Consider the following 21,339-nt stretch of genomic DNA (forward strand, 5'->3'; position numbering starts at 1 on the left):
ATTAATTATTAATTATTAATTATTAATTATTAATTATTAATTATTAATTATTAATTATTAATTATTAATTATTAATTATTAATTATTAATTATTAATTATTAATTATTAATTATTAATTATTAATTATTAATTATTAATTATTAATTATTAATTATTAATTATTAATTATTAATTATTAATTATTAATTATTAATTATTAATTATTAATTATTAATTATTAATTATTAATTATTAATTATTAATTATTAATTATTAATTATTAATTATTAATTATTAATTATTAATTATTAATTATTAATTATTAATTATTAATTATTAATTATTAATTATTAATTATTAATTATTAATTATTAATTATTAATTATTAATTATTAATTATTAATTATTAATTAAGGATAAAAAGTAATTTGTTTAATGAAAAGCCAAAAGCCAAAACCAAAAAGCTAGTAACACTAGCTTTTTGTTTTTGGCGGAAAAGCCGGCTTTTTCACCTAGCTGAAAAGCCATTTACCAAACAAGTATTTTGGCTGTTTGACCAAAAGAAAAAGCCAAAAGCCAAAAGTCAACCAAAAAGCCAACTAAAAGCCAATTACCAAACATGGCCAATGAGAAGACAAAGATGAAGAAACTGAACTGGCTGATAAAAGTTTCTCTACGTTTTCAGGGAATAAGACCTATTGAAGAACAACTTTGGCAGTGGATCAAATAGGATGAGCACCTTGACAAAATAGAAAGAATAAACAACTATTCAAATCCTTTGAGAGCTATGGAGCATGCACTTGCCATGGATGGAGGCAGAATAGAGGTGTTGTGCTTGAGAGAATCTCCTTTATTCTCAAGATATTTCTTGCTTTACCATCGCTGTTTGTTAATATCCTCACAACACCCTGCTATTCATTAAGGATGTGCACAGCTGAATTATCTTAGCACACAAGAACACACACTTTGCTGTTCATTAAGGGTGCACACAGCTGAATTTCAGCAGTTCCTCTATAAAGTTGCAGGGACACCAATTAGTTGTTATGGAGTATTGAAGTATCATCTACGCTGCACAAGATAAGATCCCCATACTTCGTCTGCTGGAGAGGGTGGTTGAACCCAGTGCCCTGGAATACGACTGAAACACATAATATATTAGTCATAGGGAGGATAATCAAGAAACACAATGCAGAAGAGAAATTTTGCCATCCATCACTTAGAAGAGGTGCAGTGTTGGGAATGGTTTGATATAGGTGTTGCAGCTGAATCAAGAAAGAACCAAGTATAATTGGGCCATGTATTTTTTATAGCAGTTTTAATCAACCGTGTCTCAAATTTTCTAAGATTTAAATTTGTATGCAATGATCTTTCCCAAATGGTCATAAATGTATTAGAAACCTAAAAGGTTTTAGCACAGTTTTAATTTTCTCTGGCTTGCGCTATTTCTATCATTCACAAATCATACTACATCAACTCTTTTTACAAAAACTATTAATCTACAAAGTTAGAACAAAAGGATCACAAGTGTAGGGTGCAGGACATTCTCACCTTCCCCCCGGCCTTATGTATGCATCCCAAGTTCTCCGAACCTGCAAAAATGGATTTAAAGGAAAAAGTCAAAACCCGAAAGGGAGAAAAGTTTAGCGTTTTTAAAGTAAGAAAAGCACATCAAGCAAGCTAATAATAGAACTTAATGCTCTTTACAAAGAAATCAAAGTGCGACATAAATCAGATTGATTTTCGAGAGTTGGCAATTCTGTAATACTATCGACCTATCGTTGATCACTAGCCAGACCTTGGTGTCTGAGATTGGATAACTTCAACAATACAAAATGAACAAACAGAAATAGTAGACCTTAGCAGTTAGCACTATCACTGGTTAGGTCTAGACGTCTAGAGGGGCTTCTAAATTTCCATTGTCCTCAAAGATTAAGACTAAGGAAATTTAATTCAGTCCTCCAATCTCTCCTCACTCTCCTTTCGAATGAGTTCTGAAGTCCCGCATCCTGTCACAAGACTCTGTTCTAAGAGTCCTATGTCAACCAGATGCAAGATGAGGTATTACTGTATTAACATTGGCATGCCATTGATTGTTACCTCTACTATCACTGCCTAATCTTTATTCTAGAAGCCATTATTCTCTTAAGCCACCTAGGGAAACCTTAACCCAGTCAGTTCATCTGTAACAAATACATACCACAATATAAGCATAGGTCATGTCGTAGTACGGTAAGTCAGCAAGTCCAAAAACCCCGTGGTTATCCTAATTGGTAACCAAACATTACCTGGGATCCACAACATGCTACATCAAGTTTCACCACATACACTTGTTTGGCATGGCTGTGTTAGGAATGTCAGTGACATTCCATGAACATAGACTTTTAAGGTCACAATGGCTGCACAGACTATGAGCAAACTATGAAGATCCTGCCATGCACCCATATACAAAATATTACTTTTAAGCCGTTCTAAGGTTTTATGATGGGTTGCCTCATACTCCTCGTGTTTAGTTTACAGGGCCTATTATATAGACGATTTAAAAAATTTGTAGAGATGGTATTAGAGTCACAAGGAAATCTATATAAAACCTAGAGTGAATTTTAAAATCAATTGTAAATTACCTCAATCAGAGTACCCATGTCAGTATTACTTCCATGATAATAGTGATAGAACTCCGGGGGTAAATTAGCCACATAGTCATATGTACCATGGCTTTGTCTGTCAGAGCCTTGTTTTTCAGAATCTTTGCTAGTGGAAGCAAGAGAGTCAAGCCCACTTTTACTCTGAGTTCTCTGCTCTTCACTTTCTTCACCATTATCCTTACTGGTTTCATCCTTCGGTTCCAACTTGGAACCATGAGTAACTTTTCTAGATTCTTCAGCAGCTGCAATAGCATTCTTGGCTGAACCTGTTGCTGCAGCAGCCTTTGCTTGGCGCTCTTCCTCTTCAACTGCAACTCGAACTCTCTCAAGAAACTTGTCATCTTCTTCTGGAAGAAAATGGCCTGCATGATTTTCACGCCATAGTATCAGCATACATTTCTATGAAAACATTAACGGGGCCTTTATCTTCAACGTAAGTAAATGGTTCGAGATTCATACCTTGTTTTTTCAACTTCTGTATCCTTACAGAGCGCAGTTCTTGTAACTTCTCAACCATCAAAGCCAGCTCAAGCTGAAACATAGAAACATGTTTGTTCAATGAATAATTGTAAGAAATAGAAAGCCTTCTGTATAGTCAGGCTCCAAGAATGTCAATAGAAAAGGCTGAATGAAGAAAAGAATGCAGTTGATCTGTGTGCGTATAGACACTAGGCTAAACCAAGAAAAGAATGCAGTTAGAAAGCATCATGTATGAGGAAAAAAAAAAGGAAGAGGGTGGGAGGGTGAGAAATGAAAGAAACTTATACAGAATATAGGATTTTGCGAAAATTGCAGATGACACTCCGTATATGTTTAGGCCATAGTAAACAGAACAATATGGGTCACACAAATTAAAATCTAAGCTTAAAATATTTGGAAAAAATTTGCCCTAGCTGAAAATAACTTCACATCAAGTCAGTAATCCATACAAAGCATCACATAACAACTCACCTTAAAACAATGCAAATATTGATAACATATATAGAGACTAAAAAGAGAATATCCAAACAAAGAATGGTATTAGGTTGAAAGCATTTATTTTAGTTTTAGAAGGAATAATATGTATGTAATACTCCTAAACATGCATATTCTCACCTCAGCTTCCAATTTCTTTCTCTCCTCTTTAGCCTTCTGCTTTGCAATTACTTTCATTTTTTCCACCTGCATACAGTCATAAATTAACGTAAAAACCAGTCCTGTTCAAGAGAACACGTTAAAACAAGTGACATATGGCAGAATTAGCCACTGACGAAGTTAGCAAGAGCAAAAATGGTGTTATGACAAGAAAGTAGAAATACCAAACATGTGAAGATGATAAGTGTTAGGACCAAATAGCAGGTGGCAACTAGTAGACAGCTAAGACATCAGCAAACTATTTTGATATATCTAAGCAGAGATTAACCCCGTTAAAACTAGAGATTGAAGTAGTTGATGTATGCTTATCATAGACAAGGAAGATTTAAAATGATAGAAAGAGTCATGTAACTGAAAATAAGGACTTACGGAAATTCAGCTTTGTATAGATAGCCACCATCTCCCTTATGATTCTCTCTCTGAAGTGGCTGAGTACACTAAGCTATAAAACAAGTAATTATATGAATTACTCTATTTCACTAGTATTTTAATAGCTCATATCAACATTTTGTCAAATAATGCTCAAGGATAATTAGTTCTATTACTAGCAAAGTTAAATGCACCCAATACAAGTTCAGTTCTGCATCTAAAAATTCTGAACTTTGAAGCATAAATTGTCAAACCAGGAAGATGGCAGAAAATCGAAAAAATTAGACAAAACAAGGTAGTTCTCTACTAGTAAAGACCTACCACAGAATACTAAATTATTAACCATCCACGTAGAATGTCATTAGCGATCACATTCACCATATGTTAGTTCATTTGAACCTTTATCATTTTAAACCTGAACCAACAACTGTCCCATTTTAATATATCACAAGTGAATGCAACACATAGTACCTTTTGTTGTGCCATATCCTTGGCAATTTCTTTAGCCCTCCATTCATCAGCTTCTTGGTCGAGTTTCTTGAATTTCTCCTCCTCCTGTACACCATTAAGAAAGTCGATTAATGTAGACACACTCCAAGGCTTGTAATTCAGATCAAAAGTTTAATATCAGCAATAGGAAACAACCTTAGCAAGTGATTCACCAACACGACGTCTCTTCCTCTTCCTCCACAACTTATTGCGTTTCGACTTGTTAATATTGTCACTCAATCTAACAACAGCAGATTTCTCCTCCCATGGGGTCCCACCATCAGTAACAAACTTAAGAGGCTCAAGCAGAAATTTCAATTTTGACATTAATTCATTTGCAGCCTCCACTAAAATCAACTCTTGGGCACCCAAATCAATCCTATTATCCTCAAAAAACCTACAAAACTCATCAATTTTTGAACTATCAATTGACCCATCAACACCATCATTATCATTCTCTTTTCCCACACACCCTTTTACTTCCTTAACCTTCATCAACATCTCCAGCTCTTTTTGCCTACCATAAACAACCCAACAAACAAAAACAAAAAAGACCCAATTAAATTAAACTTACAATAACAACTTTTTCAGTAAGAAATTAAGAAAATTAGAGGAAAACTTACAGTGCATTTGCGAGAGAGAGGGTTTCATGTAATTCTTTAAAGTGGTGTTGGACATTCAAGGGGTTCCAGAAAGTGGTAGAAGGAGGTGGGTTTGGAGGAATTGATGGGCCCCATTGTTGAGGAGGAGGAGGAGGATGCCCCATTGCTTGATATTGAATTGGGTTCATTGCAATCAACCACCAAATCTGCCGCAAAACTTGAAGGTGTGATTCTCAGAATGCGGCGGCGCCGACTTAGCCTGACGGATGAGAGGGCGGAGTTTGTGGCGGCGTCGTTGAGTTGTTGGCGTGGGGTGGAGGTGGAGTTGGAGCGCTGTGATGAGGGTGTTGATGCAGAAGTGAGAAGTAAAATGAAGAAACAATAGAATACGAGTTTAGGCGGAGGTTTATTTGAAATATTTACCTAAAGTGATGAAATGTAACAAGAAAGTCAGGATGGCCGAGTGGTCTAAGGCGCCAGACTCAAGTTCTGGTCTTCGAAAGAGGGCGTGGGTTCAAATCCCACTTCTGACATTTCCTTTTTTTTTTTCTCAGTTACAAATTTTGATTTCTGTCAGCCTTGTAAAGTTGTAAGGGATTATTATTCAAAATTCAGATTTTTGGCCTCTAATAATGCGTCTATGACTCGGGGTTTTAGGTAGCTCATTACTAATATTTTGAGAGACTTATAATTTGTAGTTTAACGTGATTATTTAGAAATAATTGAATGAGTGTTTTAATGAAAATTTTCCCGGTTAACAATTCTCGAAATACATATGATATTTACGTGTATAAGTATTAGTATATGATTTTATGACATAATTCGGTCATCTATCTTGAGGAGCTACTTGAGCCCTGTTCTGATCAGATTATTTTCAGTTCAGTTCAGCTCTAATCAGTTCAGTTTAGTTCATTTTAGTTATAATAAGTTCAGTTCAACTCAGCTCTAATAAATTCAATTCAGTTCAGTCAATGAGAACAGACCCTTGCTCTGTTACATACTTGATACTTTATAGTCCGTACCAATTACTTTAGCCCTATAACATACTTGGTATTTCGTAGTCCGTACCAATTAGTTTAATTTGGCTCGAACACTACTTAGATCTTCTCAATCTAGGATAGTGTTTCAGTGTTTGCCCATTTTCAACCTCTTATGTAAAATTCAACATCAAGAAACCATGCATATTAACCAAATGCCTTGCTGATGGTCCCAAAAGCTTGGGTAGGTTGGGCAAAATCCTTTAAAACGGGCGTCACGTGAAATAGACATTCATTTTATTTGACTTTCCATAACACATGAAGCCATGCTATTGATGTTTAACTTGTTCAATTTATGGCCTATAATTTTACGAGTACAATGTACATGGAGAAATTAGTCGTGTAGTTAGGGGTATAAATCAACAGTGTCAACTGCACACAATGAACCCAAAATATAGCAGTTTTATACTTTTATGCCCTTACTTTATGGGGTAGTAACAATGATATTTGATTGCCTTTTCCAACATGATCACGCACCCTTGTCCTTGGTCCCCTTCTTTCTTCTCGTCTCTTCTTTCGCATCTATATTTTAATCATGTAATCTTCAACATCTCTAATAATATGAAATGCGTTTAGATTAAATAGTTATCTCTGTTTTTACCTATGGAAATATTGGAAATTTGCAATTGACATATATATTCATAGGTATAAGTAACTAAGTAAGCTATGTTTGTAATTGATTTGATTGAGATTACAATATGTCAATATATCTTACGTTATCTAACTTGTATACAACGTATAATAGGGTTAATCACCATTAATCACATAACAATTCCTTAAATTTTTGTAAGTTAACTTCTTATGCGTAGTGTGTTGCTTGAGACTTCAAAGAGACTTAACTTTGATATCATCATGCATACACCCAATGTTAAATATACAAGTTTTTGCCTTCTCCTATACTGTATCAAGATTATTCTTCAAATAACATCACTTTTGTGGTGACAATGCAACATATATACAGTGTTCTTTTAACTAATTTACTTTATAATAATACTTCTGTGATTAAAAAAATAAAATAAATATAGTACTTTGACATAAGTAAAAACATTATAATTCATAGTAACTAATATATACGAGTAGATGTTTAAAGACACTTAAATACTTTTTTTTGGTGTGTTGTACAAAAATACATAAAGATTGCCTCATTGAATAAGTATATAAAATTTGATTTTATTTCTTGGTGTCTTGTCTTTTATGCTAGGTTTTTAAAAGGTGATAGTAATAGTAATTAACTATTGTTGTATCATACATTATATTAATCAGCAAAGAAGATATATATCTGAAATAATACTCCTTATCCTTGTTGCCTGTTGTTAATAGCAAGTAGGGACAGAAAAACCAAAGATCTTAGCTAGGGGACATGAAATTAGGTTGTGTCCAAGCTAAGATGTTGGCTATTACACCCACACAATATCTCTCTTCTAGTCCTAATTGGCTCTAATGGAGTTAACTTGTTGTTACACCATCATTTATACGGAGTAACAATCAAAGAGAGAGACAACTAAAAATAAAAAACCTAAACACAAGAAAAACACGAGACCATATAATACTACTTATTTGTTTCATCTAATTATTAATTGAGGCTATGTAACCTAATCAGCTAACCTACTACACTTCGTACATGTATTTTTAGTACCATGGAAGTTTCTTAATGGTTTGTTGGTTTCACAAACTTAATATAGTGGTTGACTTTCTTGACCATCTTGTTTAGGAAAGACAAAGTAATTACTCTAAGAAACTCCTCATTTAGAAAGCTAAACTCATTATTTTACTCCTAACAAGATGGAGTTTATTAGACATATTCATATAATAACTTAAATGTTTATATTAAATTTAATTACCATTAGGACGCATGTCATGATTTTTTTAAGTGGATGTCTTGTTCCTTTACATGTATCTTTGCCTCATCCAATCAATGTTAGAACAATAATTCTATGTGAGGTCATTTAAAAACAATGATACTTCATAAATATTTTGAAAATGAAAAAGTATATGAAGAAAAGAAATTCGGTAACTCTTATTCTATTTGTAGTAGAGTTGAAAAATGCTCCCTCAACATCACAGAATATGTAATACTCCCTCTATATTAAAATACAAATACATGTTTTAATTTAATCGACATATTTATCAATGCAATCTTTAATCAATACTCCCTCCGTCCCCTTTTGATAATCACTTATGCCATTTTTGGTGATCCAAAATATTAGTCACATTTGCTTTTTTCAAGTACCATTAATATTATTTTTTACCAAAACTTTTACCCATTTGCAAAAATATTTGTGCAAATTTAACTTTCTCATGTACTTTAATTACTTTATCTATCTACTTTTTTGCATAGTTAATATAAATTTACTTTTTCAATGTACTTTTATTACTTCTTATTTATGTTTATTAATTCCCTTAATTTTCTACCAAAAATGACTATTAAAAGGGAACGAAGGGAGTAATATATTTAATAAATATTAATAAGAATAACAAGGGTTACATCGTAGTGGTAAGAATAATGATTCCCATAATTTGGAAGATAGACATAGGCCCAACATAATGGGTATGGTTATACTACGAGTAGCTAAATTACAAGCGCCTACTGTACAAACAAAAAGGTGTCTTCTAATGAGAGTGCGCGCTCGAGTGGTGGACCGACCAAATCAAAAGTTGCAATATGACTTACCAAATCAAAATCTGCATTTCCTATTATACTAGACAAACCACTCTTTCTGGGCCCTTCAACTTAAACCTCTTTTTCAAGAACAATTCTTCACCATCTTTCAAGAATTAATATACGAGTTCGTACTAAGTTTTGCAATTTCTATAGTGAATTAAAGACGGAGTAATTAATTTTCCTTAATAATTAATTGAGTGAAGAGATCTTATCTTACCCTAAGAATAGATAGGAATAGCAAATTAATTGATTATGAGTTATATTGTCATAAGATTACAGTTCTTTCAGGCCTAATTCATATGAAATAACATGTCACACCATTAATTATAAATAAAGGATATATGATATCCCAACTCTCAAAAACTCCGTATATAACATTTGAATTTATAATCTTAAAGCCTTAGAGTCAAAAACCGTAAACTTGTCACACACGCACGTAGGTAGCCCAATACATTCAAAGCCTAGCATTATCAAACTTAACACAACAATAATTACAATAAAATCCAAAATTGGAAAAATATTCATCATCATCTAAAAATGAAAAACATTTGTACATGCTTAAACAAGAACCAAATGAAAACCTTAATTAAGACTAACATAAACCAGTACTAGATCTTTTACAGTAGAGAATAGCATCACGAATGGAGCTCTCATCAATATCACTCCAAGCTGCTGCTGCTGCTGCTGAACAATAAGCTGATGAATTATCTCTCATAGGAGAAGATACTACTGGAGTATTATTAGTAGTCCAACTTTTTACTTCCCAAGTTATCCTATTCACATCATCAACTCTTGTTCCACCCCTGCCTATTGTTTCTCTCCTAGGAATCAAGCATTTTATGTACTTGCTGATTATTTTCCTAGGTACAAATTTACTCCATTTTCCCGTGAACATTCTTCGAAACGACGACGAAGGTGGATGATGATGATGATGAATTGTAGAACTGATAAGCAATGGTGATGGTGTTGAAGCATAATAGTTGTTGTCCCCTGACTCGTCGAGGGACTGAGGCAAGATGAGGCCATTGGAGAAGAGTTTATCAGCATGAACAAGTGAAGAGGGACTAGTTTTCGAGATTGAAATGTCGAAATCAAAGTTGTGAGAAGTTTCTAATTCTGATATGTTGTTTGAGATGGTTTTGTGTAATTCTGATTCTGTTGCTAACCAACTGTATGAGAAGCTCTCTGTTGCTAGAGGGTGTGAAGTATCCATATTGTTTAAATTAGTAGTATGAGTTGAGTGTTTAAGGAGAAAAATACAGGTTTATGGAATAAGAGATTTATGTTATGCTTGAATTGGTGGAATTTTGGAGTATTAATTACAAGTATCAATGAAGGACCACAAATTCAAGGAGAGGTACAGTTTCAGAATGTTCCATGAAATATATTTATTGATTATTGAAAGACATAGATTTTGTCATTTCTTGGCTTTGGAGTTGACATATATTGAAAGACCCTAGAGAGATTATCGGGAGTCATGATAATATAAACACTTTGTAGATTTAGAGAATGACAAAACCATTCAATTTTTCTTTTATAATTATCATTAAGTATATCTGTAAGTCTAAATTTTTTTGCCTATCTTCACAATTATTATGCAAACTGTGATTTTCTTATAGTATGTACTCCGTATTTTGTATTTATTGATGAGCGGATTATGTTTTTCAAAGTGATAGATTAGAAAATTGAGATTTAAGAGATGATTATGTTGGAATTATGGACATTATAAAGGGGTTTTTGTCTAAAATAATCCAAGCAATAAAATTGGGGGAAGGGAAATAAAGAAATGGAAAGAAAACAAAGATGGTACCACCTTATCTGCAACATGTTTAGTTGAGAAATGACGTTGTTAGCTCAGCTTATTTTCTTCAATTAGATTATTGTAATGTGCTAAAGGAGGAAATATTTATACATAAAAAAATATTTAAAATAATATTATCCAGGTTGTCACAATTGGCAAAGAAAATAAACTGGGCCTTCTGGCAAAAATGTTAGTATGTCTAATGTTTTAAAGGAAGAATTCTGAGGAAGCATGTGTTAAAGGGCCCATCGTTTGCATGAATGGAAAGATAGTCAAGTCTAGATTACTAATTAGAAGTGGTCTCTTCAATATAAAGTTGTATGAATTATGACTAGCCTAAGAGAGCAATAATGATGAAATATACTTTTAGTAAATTATCTAGATAAAGAGAGGAGAATCATGGCTAATTAGAAGCCAATACAAATTTTTGGTTAATTAAGAACCAATGCAAATAAAAATAATCTAGAACAAGTGGAGGTGGAGCTTAATCAATGGTTAAATTATAGAATCCTCAATCCTCATTTTATTTGTTCTACTTGCTTAATTTAGATTAAACTACTATGTAAAAATTTTATGAAAAAGTAGAGTAAATCTAAGAAGGAAAAAAAAAAAAAAAAAAAAAAAAAGTGGAGAAAGTAAGAACAATAAAGTAAAAAGTTGGTGAGTAAGAAAAATGCAAAATAAGCGAGCAAAAATGAGAAGGTATTAATAAAAATATAGGGTTATATGGTTACAAAAAGACTTGTTAAAAATAAAATAAGGATATGTTCTCTTCAGCTTTATTTCAGTTCAGTTCTGTTCCAATTAGTTTAGTTCAATTCAATTCAACTCAGTTTTTAATTTCCTTATCTCATAAACAATCAGTTCAGCTCAGTTCAATTCAGTTAAGCTTAGCTCCAATTAGTTCAATTCAGTTTAATTATTTTCAACTCACTTCAATAAATCAGAACACTCCCTAAGTTGAGTAGAAAAACAAAAACTCATGAACATTTTCAAAGTTTGGGCTTTGTTTGATCACTTCATCAGTTCTGAAAAGCTAATTAGCAGGGAGTATGGACTTTTTCTAACTGGGCTGAGCTATAGAAGTTTTAGCATTTATAATGGGCAGAAATGCAGAATGCACCACTGAAATAAAGCCCATTCATACAAGTTCTTACGGAGTACTCCTTTTTTTTTTTTTTTTTTTTTTTTTTTTTTTTTGTGACATGACACTCCCTAAACCCGCAACTCATTGTCATCTATAAATCTATAATTAGGTGCTCATATGTGATTTACACTGATGTATGAGAAAAAACATTCTCAAATGAGACTTGATTAGAGTTGCCTTAATAAATACTTTTTGAAGATGAAATCCTCATTAATAGATAATTTAAAATATTTGGTGTAAAGTATTAACCTGCTCTGGTAGGACTTTAATAACAAGTGTTTTATGTGACTATGTTTGATATTATGTACTTTATATATAATTAGCATAAATATTGATCAAAGTAGCGTGCGTAAATCATTTTAACGTTTTAATGGAAAGTATGAAAGAATTTCTAAAATAAGTCGTGATAATAGGTTCTTGACCTTGAGTTATTGGCATCATTATTGCCTATTATTATATTATAGCTAGACTTGGACCAAACTACATTTAAATTATTTACCAATTAAATCGTAATCATTTTATTAATGGTGATGCACCCTGCTCCATATATATGGAAAGAGTTGTGAAGTACATGTATCATTGATATCACATACTATTTGCTAGCCTATCATCTTCATCTTAACCATCTCAAATTTAAATAATAGATTATGACAGATTAAGAAATACATACATCAAATAAACAGCAATGAAGTAAGATTACGACCTGATTACCTGAACGAAGAACTTTATAACAACCAACCACTTTGTACGACCATAAACACACTCAACCCAATTATTCAATGCTTTAGTTTATGTATATTTTATTAGCAACTAAATGATATTACTGTTAAGAATATTTTATAGTAGTTGTGCAATGTGCATACTTAGCTTGTATAATACTTAAGTCTTAAGGTACCAAATTTGAATTAAGTAGTACTCCGTACTTATATTGTTAAATACGGGTTTGGGCCGCACCCGTCACGGGAGAGTGCAAGTCCACCACTTTACAAAACCAAGGAGGTTCCACCTCAAAACCATATGGTAATGGGAAGAGTAGCCCCTTAGCCTTATATTGTGGTGGTAACTTTTGAATTCTTTCAATGTGGGATTCCATTACCACTACACTCCCCCTTTAGTGTAGGATAAGAGAATGCTCACATGCAGGTTGTTTCTAGACTCAACATATATATATATATAAGTATATAACTCATGCATGACAACATGAGGCATCGATATCTTCCCCACAAATCCACAATAGTATTACATATTAACATAGTACAAGAATCTGGTACTTGCAAACATATACTTGTATACATAAAAACAAGTAAAAAAAATGATAATTATATTTGCATAACATACTTCGTGTATAATACAAAAGGAATGCATGGCTTGTGCAACTATATATCCTCCGAAGCCGCCATGCGTGAACTGGTACTATACGGTTCTCAACTTCTCATGCATACACGAATTTGAGTTTTGACTGTTTTGAATGTGACACTTTCCAAGTTTTTTAAGGGAAAAGCCAACAACATGCCAAGTTAGCTCGCTACAAAATAAAAACAATCTAGAATATACCCAAGTGTATATAAGAATTGATGTGTTAACTAAAAAAATAGTTACTTCAAATGAATAAGGCAAGAAAATAAAACCTCTAAATGACCTTAAAATCATATCATTGATGTTGTCAATTGATATGATCTTAACCTCTAAATGACAAAAATGATATAATTGATAAAAAAAACATGTAAACTATTGATCTGTTGATATGATCTTAACCTTCAAATGATAACAATGAGTCAATGGAAAAAAAAAAAAATTAATTCATTGATGTTTTAAGTTATCAATTGATATGATATGATGTGATCTTAACCTTCAAATGATAACAATGAGTTAATGAAAAGAAAGAAAGAAAGAAAAAAAAAAAAACATTTTATTCATTGGTTTCTAAACTATAGATTGATATAGAATGATCTCAACCTACTGTATTTTAAATTATTGGTCATATCAAACAAATAAACTACTGTATTAAATTGATTAATTACATCGAGTACAAGCATGAATTAACAATTAATTAAAGGTCAGGTGATTACTATTGAGAGACGCGCTAATGAAGGAGCGTCTGTAATTGATAGAGTCAAGGCTTTAACATTTTCATGAAAATATCTAAATTAGTCGACAGGTGAGAGGCAGTGACGTTGTAGAATGTGGGAATTACTCTCTTTGCACGACACGCACGTTCACCCTTTTTGTCCTTGTTTACTTTTTTTTACATGCATCTTTTTCTTGCTGTCATTTCATTGTTTTCATTTCTCCCCTTTTACTCCCTTCGTCTCCTATTATAGTCTTTTAGGATCATTTTTCACAGAAATTAATAAACACAAATAAAAATAGTTTCAGTATATTAAAAAAGTAAATTGACATTGAGTATATAAAAAAAGTAGAAAGAGAAAGTAATAAAAATATATGAAAAATTTAAATTTGCACAAATATTTTTACAAATTGAAGAAAATTTTGGTAAAAAAATAATATTAATAGTTATTGGAAAAAGCAAATGAGGTGAACATTTTATGACTAAAATTTACCCATAAGGGACTATCATTTGAAGAGGTGGAAGTATTTTTTTTAACCTCAGTCATGTTAAATTATCATTTTCAAACTATCCGATCATATTATTCATAGTCATTTAGCAAGAAAATTAACTTTTGAGAGCCATATAAGAATTCAACAACGAATCTTGATCATAATTATAGTCCAATTATAATCACATTGACTATACTTGGCTAACGATTTAATTACACATCACACATGCAATTATGAAGCGAATTTTACCAATGACTTTTAAGGTAATATTGATTGAAATACAAATTATATTAGATATATTGAGATAAGATAAGTTCAAATAATACTTCATTGTAAATAAGGGCTACTTGGTTTCAATTAATATTAGTAACTGTTAAAATAAATCCTATTAATTTATAGTGAGGGTCTGTTCTCTTCCGCTTATTTTCAGTTCAGTTCAGTTCAGCTCCAATCAGTTCACTTCAGTTCTTAATTTCTTTCTCTTATAAAATATTCAGTTCAATTTACTTTTTAATTTCCTTCTCTCATAAAATATTCACTTCAATTCAGCTCCAATAAATTCAGTTCATTTCAGTAAATTAGAACAGACCCTAAATAAGATATTAAAAAAAAAGTGTTAAGATAGAATATGATATAGCTAAAAATAATTCTAATTATGTATAATAAATTCATATTAGATCACATGAATGAAAATCAAACACACTTTAAACATAAAACTAATTTTGTTAATGCACCTTCAACAATTCTGTGTACTCCGTAAGATGATAGGATGAACAAAAACTTCAAATTTAACAAACTACTCCGCATCACACAAATTACTCCATGGATTGTAATTTTGTAAGGCTGGCTTGTTTTATACAAGTAAAAAGTATTTTTAAATATTTGTTTTCTCCATGATAAGGCAAGGCAGTTAAGACTCGTTAAGCTAGGTAGGTGGTATGTAGGTTCCTCGAATAATAGAAGAAGACAACCCGAAATCAATCTAAGTAGGCCAAGAAAATATCAACAAAAACGTTATACTGAGTCCACACCTTTTCAAAATCCTTAGAAACCAATCATCCAATTTTTGCATTATTCTTGTCCTTTTTTTGTGGTCATTACTTCGTGACTCATAATCTCTTCTTTTGGGTTTTTGCCAACTCCTTTCACATTCATACCAACTAGCTTTTGGACCCGTTCTACGCACGGGTTATGCTTAAGTTATATATTTATTTGAAACTTTACAAATTATCTTGTCACAAAAAAAAAAAAAACCCTTTTACAAATTATTTGAATGAATTTATTTTATCGTCTTTTGACATATTATAATATTTTATGAATTTATGGTAATAGACTAATAGTTGTAGAAAAAATGGCTTAAAATCATAAAATCATATCTCTATCGCATGATATATTAATCAACAATTTGTATAAAAAACTACTTTGTAAATACCAAACACTTATTATAATTTACAATTTTTACATCAAATGTGAAGACATTATATTCTTCTTTAGCTTTACCAATATATGTCTCTTATATTGCGCTTAATATCTTCAAAATTAAAGCCCCATGACACGCAAACAATGTCATCCTATGGAATTTCCATAGTATTCTTGCCACCTAAATATTTCCCTTTTCAATCATCATCCTCATTGTTGTAGAAATTTCACATAGAATTTTGAGAGATATACTAATTTTTTAGTTTTTGAAACTTAATGAGTGTGAAAAAATCTTTATTGAAAATTTGTATTTATATAAGAAGAGGGGGAAGATAAGGGGTCAAATTAAAGAAATGAATTATGAATGTGAATAAATTGAATTGATAGATGGAATAATGAGAAGAGGAGAAGGTTTAGGAAATTTAATTTGTTATTGAATTAAAATAAAGATTACAAAATATAAAAGTTATTGAGAAATAAAGGGGGAGATGAAGAGAGAATTTCTTTGAAAACATAAGGAGGGAGAATGAATAAAGAAAGGTGAGAAAGAATGATGACATGTGTCAATTTTGGTTTGTGTTTTTAAATACTAAAGTATAGATTTTATTTTTACAATTTTTTATTTACAGCTCATTATTTTAAATATTTTTGATATATTTTCACCATAAATAAATACCTTTTTAAAACGGTATATACTCCTACTCACAGGCTAACTCCAACCCTTTCCCCTTCCTTCTGCCTCGCTGCTCCGCTCTCATCCTCATCTTCTCCCTCTCCCATTGTAAACCCAGAAATAACAACTCTAATAATCCCAAAAAAAAAAATAGAAATAAATTCAAATTTAATTATAATAAAACCAACCCGTTTAATGGGGTTGCTTTATTTTGGTTAATTTGAGCAATACCCACATCCTCAAATTCGTGAAAATCTGTAATTTTTTCTGGGTAGGGTGAAAAACTGAGAAAGATTTGATCTTGCATTGTTTGTTTAACAATGGTGGAAGCAAAGAAATACATCACATCTGATGAACTGAAGAATCACAACAAAGCAGGAGATCTATGGATTTCAATTCAAGGGAAAGTTTATGATGTTACAAATTGGGCGAAAGATCATCCAGGTGGAGATATACCATTGTTAGCACTTGCTGGTAATGATGTTACAGATGCATTCATAGCATATCACCCAGGTACTACATGGAATAAACTTGATCAATTTTTTAATGGGTATTATTTGAAGGATTTTGAGGTTACAGATATGTCAAAGGATTACAGAAAGCTTCACAATGAATTTACTAAAATGGGTTTATTTGAGAAGAAAGGGCATGCTGTAATTTATATCTTTATTTCAATTTTTATAATGTTAAGTCTATGTGTTTATGGTGTGATTTGGTCTGATAATGTGCTTGTGCATCTGGGTTGTGGTGCATTGATGGGTATGGCTTGGATTCAGAGTGCTTATTTAGGGCATGATTCTGGGCATTATCAGATTATGTCAAGTCCTAAGTATAATAAGGTTGCTCAGATTTTGACTGGGAATTGTTTGACTGGGATTAGTATGGCTTGGTGGAAATGGACTCATAATGCACACCACATTGCCTGTAATAGCTTAGATCATGACCCAGATCTGCAACACATACCGGTTTTCGCGGTGTCGACCAAGTTTTTCAATAATATGACCTCTGTTTTCTATGGAAGGAAGATGGATTTTGATCCGGTTGCAAGGTTTCTTGTGAGTTATCAGCATATGACATATTATCCTGTGATGGTTGTTGCTAGGATTAATTTGTATGTGCAGACCCTTTTGCTGTTGTTTAACCCTAACAGGAAGGTGATCAATAGGGGTTTGAACATAATGGGGATTATGGTGTTTTGGACTTGGTATCCTCTTCTTGTTTCCTGCTTGCCTAGTTGGGAAGAGAGGTTCATGTTCGTGCTCGCCAGCTTCGTGGTCACTGCTTTTCAGCACATTCAGTTTACTTTGAACCATTTCTCTGCCAATGTGTATGTTGGACAGCCTCATGGGAATGATTGGTTTGAGAAACAGACGTTTGGATCGATTGACATTGCTTGCGCGTCTTGGATGGATTGGTTGTTTGGTGGACTACAATTCCAGCTCGAGCATCATTTGTTCCCTCGTTTGCCTCGTTGCAATCTCAGAAAGGTTGCCCCTGTGGTGAAGGATCTTTGCAAGAAGCACAATTTGCCTTACAGGAGTCTGTCTTTCTGGGAGGCTAATGTTTCGACCCTTAAGACCCTTAGGGATGCAGCTCTTCAAGCTCGAGATCTTTCCAATCCGATGCCTAAGAACTTGCTATGGGAAGCTGTCAACACCCATGGTTAATTTCATTTACCACTTGCTGTTTAAACCTTATGGTTGATGGCTTCATGCCATTTCCAGTCAAGTTTTGTTTTCCTTTTCCTTCAAGGATAATGCGAGGTTTTTGTTGTCGACATTTCACATGGAGGTTTTGTTCATTTATCTGCTGTTGTAGCAGCACTTATATGATTCACTACTTTTAGGAATCTCACTTCGAATTCATGTATCTATTATCTATCCTGCTTTACATGAATCAAAACATTATTATTAGTTACTACTGCATATTACATAAATCGAAATTTCATCTTGTTCAACTGATGTTAGTTTCGAGGACATGTCTTCCTTCGTTCATAATTCTTTCTTATTATGTATGACTATGATTATGAGACAGTATGGTACTCGTATTATTAAGCAGCAAATACGTTAAAGGTGCAGCCGGTGCAGGTAATATGGTATTCAGGTGGAAGCTATATAACTCTTGTTCAGATTTCAGATTCTGAGTCTGGTTTACGCTGCGTGTATCCTAAGCAGATTTTCTTTTGTGAGTTTGTATGCTACATGGCTTTTTTGTAGATTAAAAGTAAGCCAAATGGCATGAAATTGAAATTGCTAAGAGTCGGCAGGGAGTCATTTTCCGAAAAATCATGAATAAATTGCTATTGTAATTAGTTTGGTTTATCAGGCTGTGAGATTCTATATTTTGAAAACTGACAATAAAAAGGCGGGAACTAATATTCAATATTCAAATTAAATAGTTTAATTTTTCAGAAAAAAAAAACAAAATATTCAACAATAACGAACATGCTTTAGTTGTTCAAACAAAATCATTTTGTCAAGTGTGGTTTGATATTCATTTATAAAGTGGTGACTAGGGCTTTTGGCTTATACAATTAGAACCACAAAAAAAGAAGTGTTAGCAAATTGACAGCAAATTCCAAGTGTTTACATCAAGAACTAGTCCATTATAGCACTATGCTAAGATGATAAATTGATAAGTAATCGTATGGAACATGGACCCACCTTTGAAAGGGAATTCCTTCTGCATTAGACTATCACTTGTAAGTTGCAACAGAAAAAAATATCAAAAACAAATTTATTGCTGGCTTAAGTGCTAAGCTTTTATACCCACCTGTCACGGATGGCCTGCTACTTCCATGAACTTGGATTAGATTTTGGTACTTGAAATTTTGGTTTCTTGTTGTTAATCAAGAATTTGAAGATTTCTAAATGTTTGCAAATTGCTGCTGCTTAATTGATGCTTTCTGCTAGTAATTTCACTCTTTTAATTAGATTAATATGTAGTACAAGTACTCAAATACATGATTAATTGATTATAATGTCACTTCCTGGCTCGCCGTGTTAGTTTTCACCATTTGTGCATCATTGTGGATTTATGCCGTCTTTTATACACTCGGTGTAAATACCTCTAACAGCTCTATGTACACTTAATCCTCAAACAAGCAATAACACTAACTCAAGAAAAAAGAACATCCAAATGATATAAAACGAGGCAACATTGCAACAAGCAAAAATATCAATAATGTTAGAAAATAAGAAAACCATTTAATTTGTTCAAAAAGCATTCAAACTAGGAGAAACCATGACAATTCATAATTTTTCCCTTCAAATTAACGGCAGTTATAAAAAACCGGAATTAAAGGACAATTGATCATGATACATGATATTCATGAATTCACAAAGCTACAAACTAAAGTCATGCAAGGCCAAAAAAGCTAAGAGAATGGGATTCAATTATATGTTAATTTAATCAAGATATTTTGTACTCCATTAAAGTCTTGCAATACTTTTCAAATTCACACCTTACATGGACGCGAAGAAATTTCGTTGCAACTGTCTTGTTTGTGGAAAATCTTACTTGACTTTCTCAAGGAGACTGTATGTAAGGCTTTAGCTATGTGGAAAACAAACTAATCAAGGAGTATGTTAAATCTATAATTTACTCAAAAATAGTGACAAGCAGTTAAAATAAAATAAAATAAAATTGACGTTAACATGCTTTATTTCATATGAGAGTGATGGATAGCTCAAGTGGTTAGAGCTTCCTTCTCGATTTAAGAAGATCCTGGGATCGATTCTCACCCCCGCCCTTTTGGCTCTCTAAACACCAAAAAAACATGCTTTATTTCATATAAATTGATAAAAAAAAAAAAAAAAAAAAAAAAAAAAAGTTGTTAATGGATGAATTGAACAAGAAGTTAAATTGGATAATTTTACATGAAACTCTGTTTCATGTTAAAACTCAAAATCCGAGAAATTGCAATTAAAAAAGCTTTTCCATATGGTATCAATTCTGTCAAAGCTTTTTTTTTTTTTTTAATAATTTTCTAATTCATTTGGGCTTATATACATACAACATACTAAACCTTCATTTTATAACAATATACTATAATGTCATAGTAGTTTATAGATACAGAGTAATACTTATCTTTATTATGTCATAAAAAATATCTTAAAAATTACTGTATTAATAACAAGAGTTCAATACAAAAATTTACACGTATCAAATTATCACTGGTAATTGCCGTTTGATTATACTCCGTAATAAGTTTAACATTTGAAATTTTCAAATGATTGTTCTTATAACATACTTTGGCAAGTGAGGAAAACCAATTAAGCATGAGATTTGCCAAGTTAAAAAAACAAATCATATGCAAGCTCAGCAAAAACAAACCAGTAAATGTGTTGGGCCCAAGGATTGGCCCATCATTGTTCAATGATTCACTAATTGGGTTGGCCCAAAACTTGAACAAAGCACATTTGGCCATTTGCTTACTTGGATTTACAACGGATAAATCAGTTTCATATTTGTATTATTGCTCAATCACACTTCTAGCCTTTCCTCAGGATTGGTCAATCAATAATTTATATACTTTTTATTAAATACTCAAGTAGTCATGCTTAAAACAACACCAATTAACAATTACTCCTAATTATCAAAGTATAATTTAACCACCAAAGTGAGCTTGCTTGTAAATAAGCTGATGAGCGTTATGTGATTTACACCAATGAATTTGCATTCACATGTAAACAAAGCTTATGCAACATCAAATTATAAACGTGACCTCAAATTTAATCTTAATACCTAAGATTTATAATACGTACTACGGAACTATGGAAGTAGTCAACTACTAAATCACAATATCATGGTGCACTTCGTATGT

The 21,339-nt window shown here is 32.2% G+C and overlaps 3 protein-coding genes and 1 non-coding gene across 5 annotated transcripts; 2 read left to right on the plus strand and 2 right to left on the minus strand.

The window, feature by feature from the left end:
* Positions 1-485: 485 nt before the first annotated feature.
* Positions 486-5,809, minus strand: LOC145585756 (U11/U12 small nuclear ribonucleoprotein 59 kDa protein-like). Of its 2 annotated transcripts, XM_081642469.1 has the most exons (9): positions 5,640-5,809; positions 5,238-5,549; positions 4,771-5,131; positions 4,597-4,680; positions 3,718-3,783; positions 3,082-3,154; positions 2,602-2,984; positions 1,529-1,569; positions 486-1,118 (listed from the first exon to the last, which is right to left on the minus strand). In XM_081642469.1, exons 2-9 carry the CDS (start codon positions 5,402-5,404, stop codon positions 1,040-1,042), a joined length of 1,254 nt encoding a protein of 417 aa, XP_081498595.1. In that variant the 5' UTR covers positions 5,405-5,549; positions 5,640-5,809; the 3' UTR covers positions 486-1,039. The 2 variants fall into 2 exon arrangements, with proteins under 2 accessions (XP_081498595.1, XP_081498593.1); XM_081642467.1 differs by having other exon boundaries at positions 5,238-5,809.
* Positions 5,666-5,749, plus strand: TRNAL-CAA (transfer RNA leucine (anticodon CAA)). Its single transcript has one exon. It is a non-coding gene; the product is annotated as a tRNA-Leu (tRNA).
* Positions 5,810-9,321: 3,512 nt separating the features above from the next.
* LOC145585757 (uncharacterized) lies at positions 9,322-10,260 on the minus strand. Its single transcript, XM_081642470.1, has one exon. The coding sequence runs from the start codon at positions 10,126-10,128 to the stop codon at positions 9,508-9,510; it is 621 nt and encodes a 206-aa protein (XP_081498596.1). The 5' UTR covers positions 10,129-10,260; the 3' UTR covers positions 9,322-9,507.
* Positions 10,261-16,532: 6,272 nt separating this feature from the next.
* LOC145586826 (delta(8)-fatty-acid desaturase-like) lies at positions 16,533-18,471 on the plus strand. Its single transcript, XM_081643763.1, has one exon. It carries the CDS (start codon positions 16,835-16,837, stop codon positions 18,179-18,181), a length of 1,347 nt encoding a protein of 448 aa, XP_081499889.1. The 5' UTR covers positions 16,533-16,834; the 3' UTR covers positions 18,182-18,471.
* Positions 18,472-21,339: the final 2,868 nt, after the last annotated feature.

Source organism: Chenopodium album, chromosome 16, assembly GCF_948465745.1.
Source record: "Chenopodium album chromosome 16, dcCheAlbu1.1, whole genome shotgun sequence".
NCBI lineage: Eukaryota > Viridiplantae > Streptophyta > Magnoliopsida > Caryophyllales > Amaranthaceae > Chenopodium > Chenopodium album.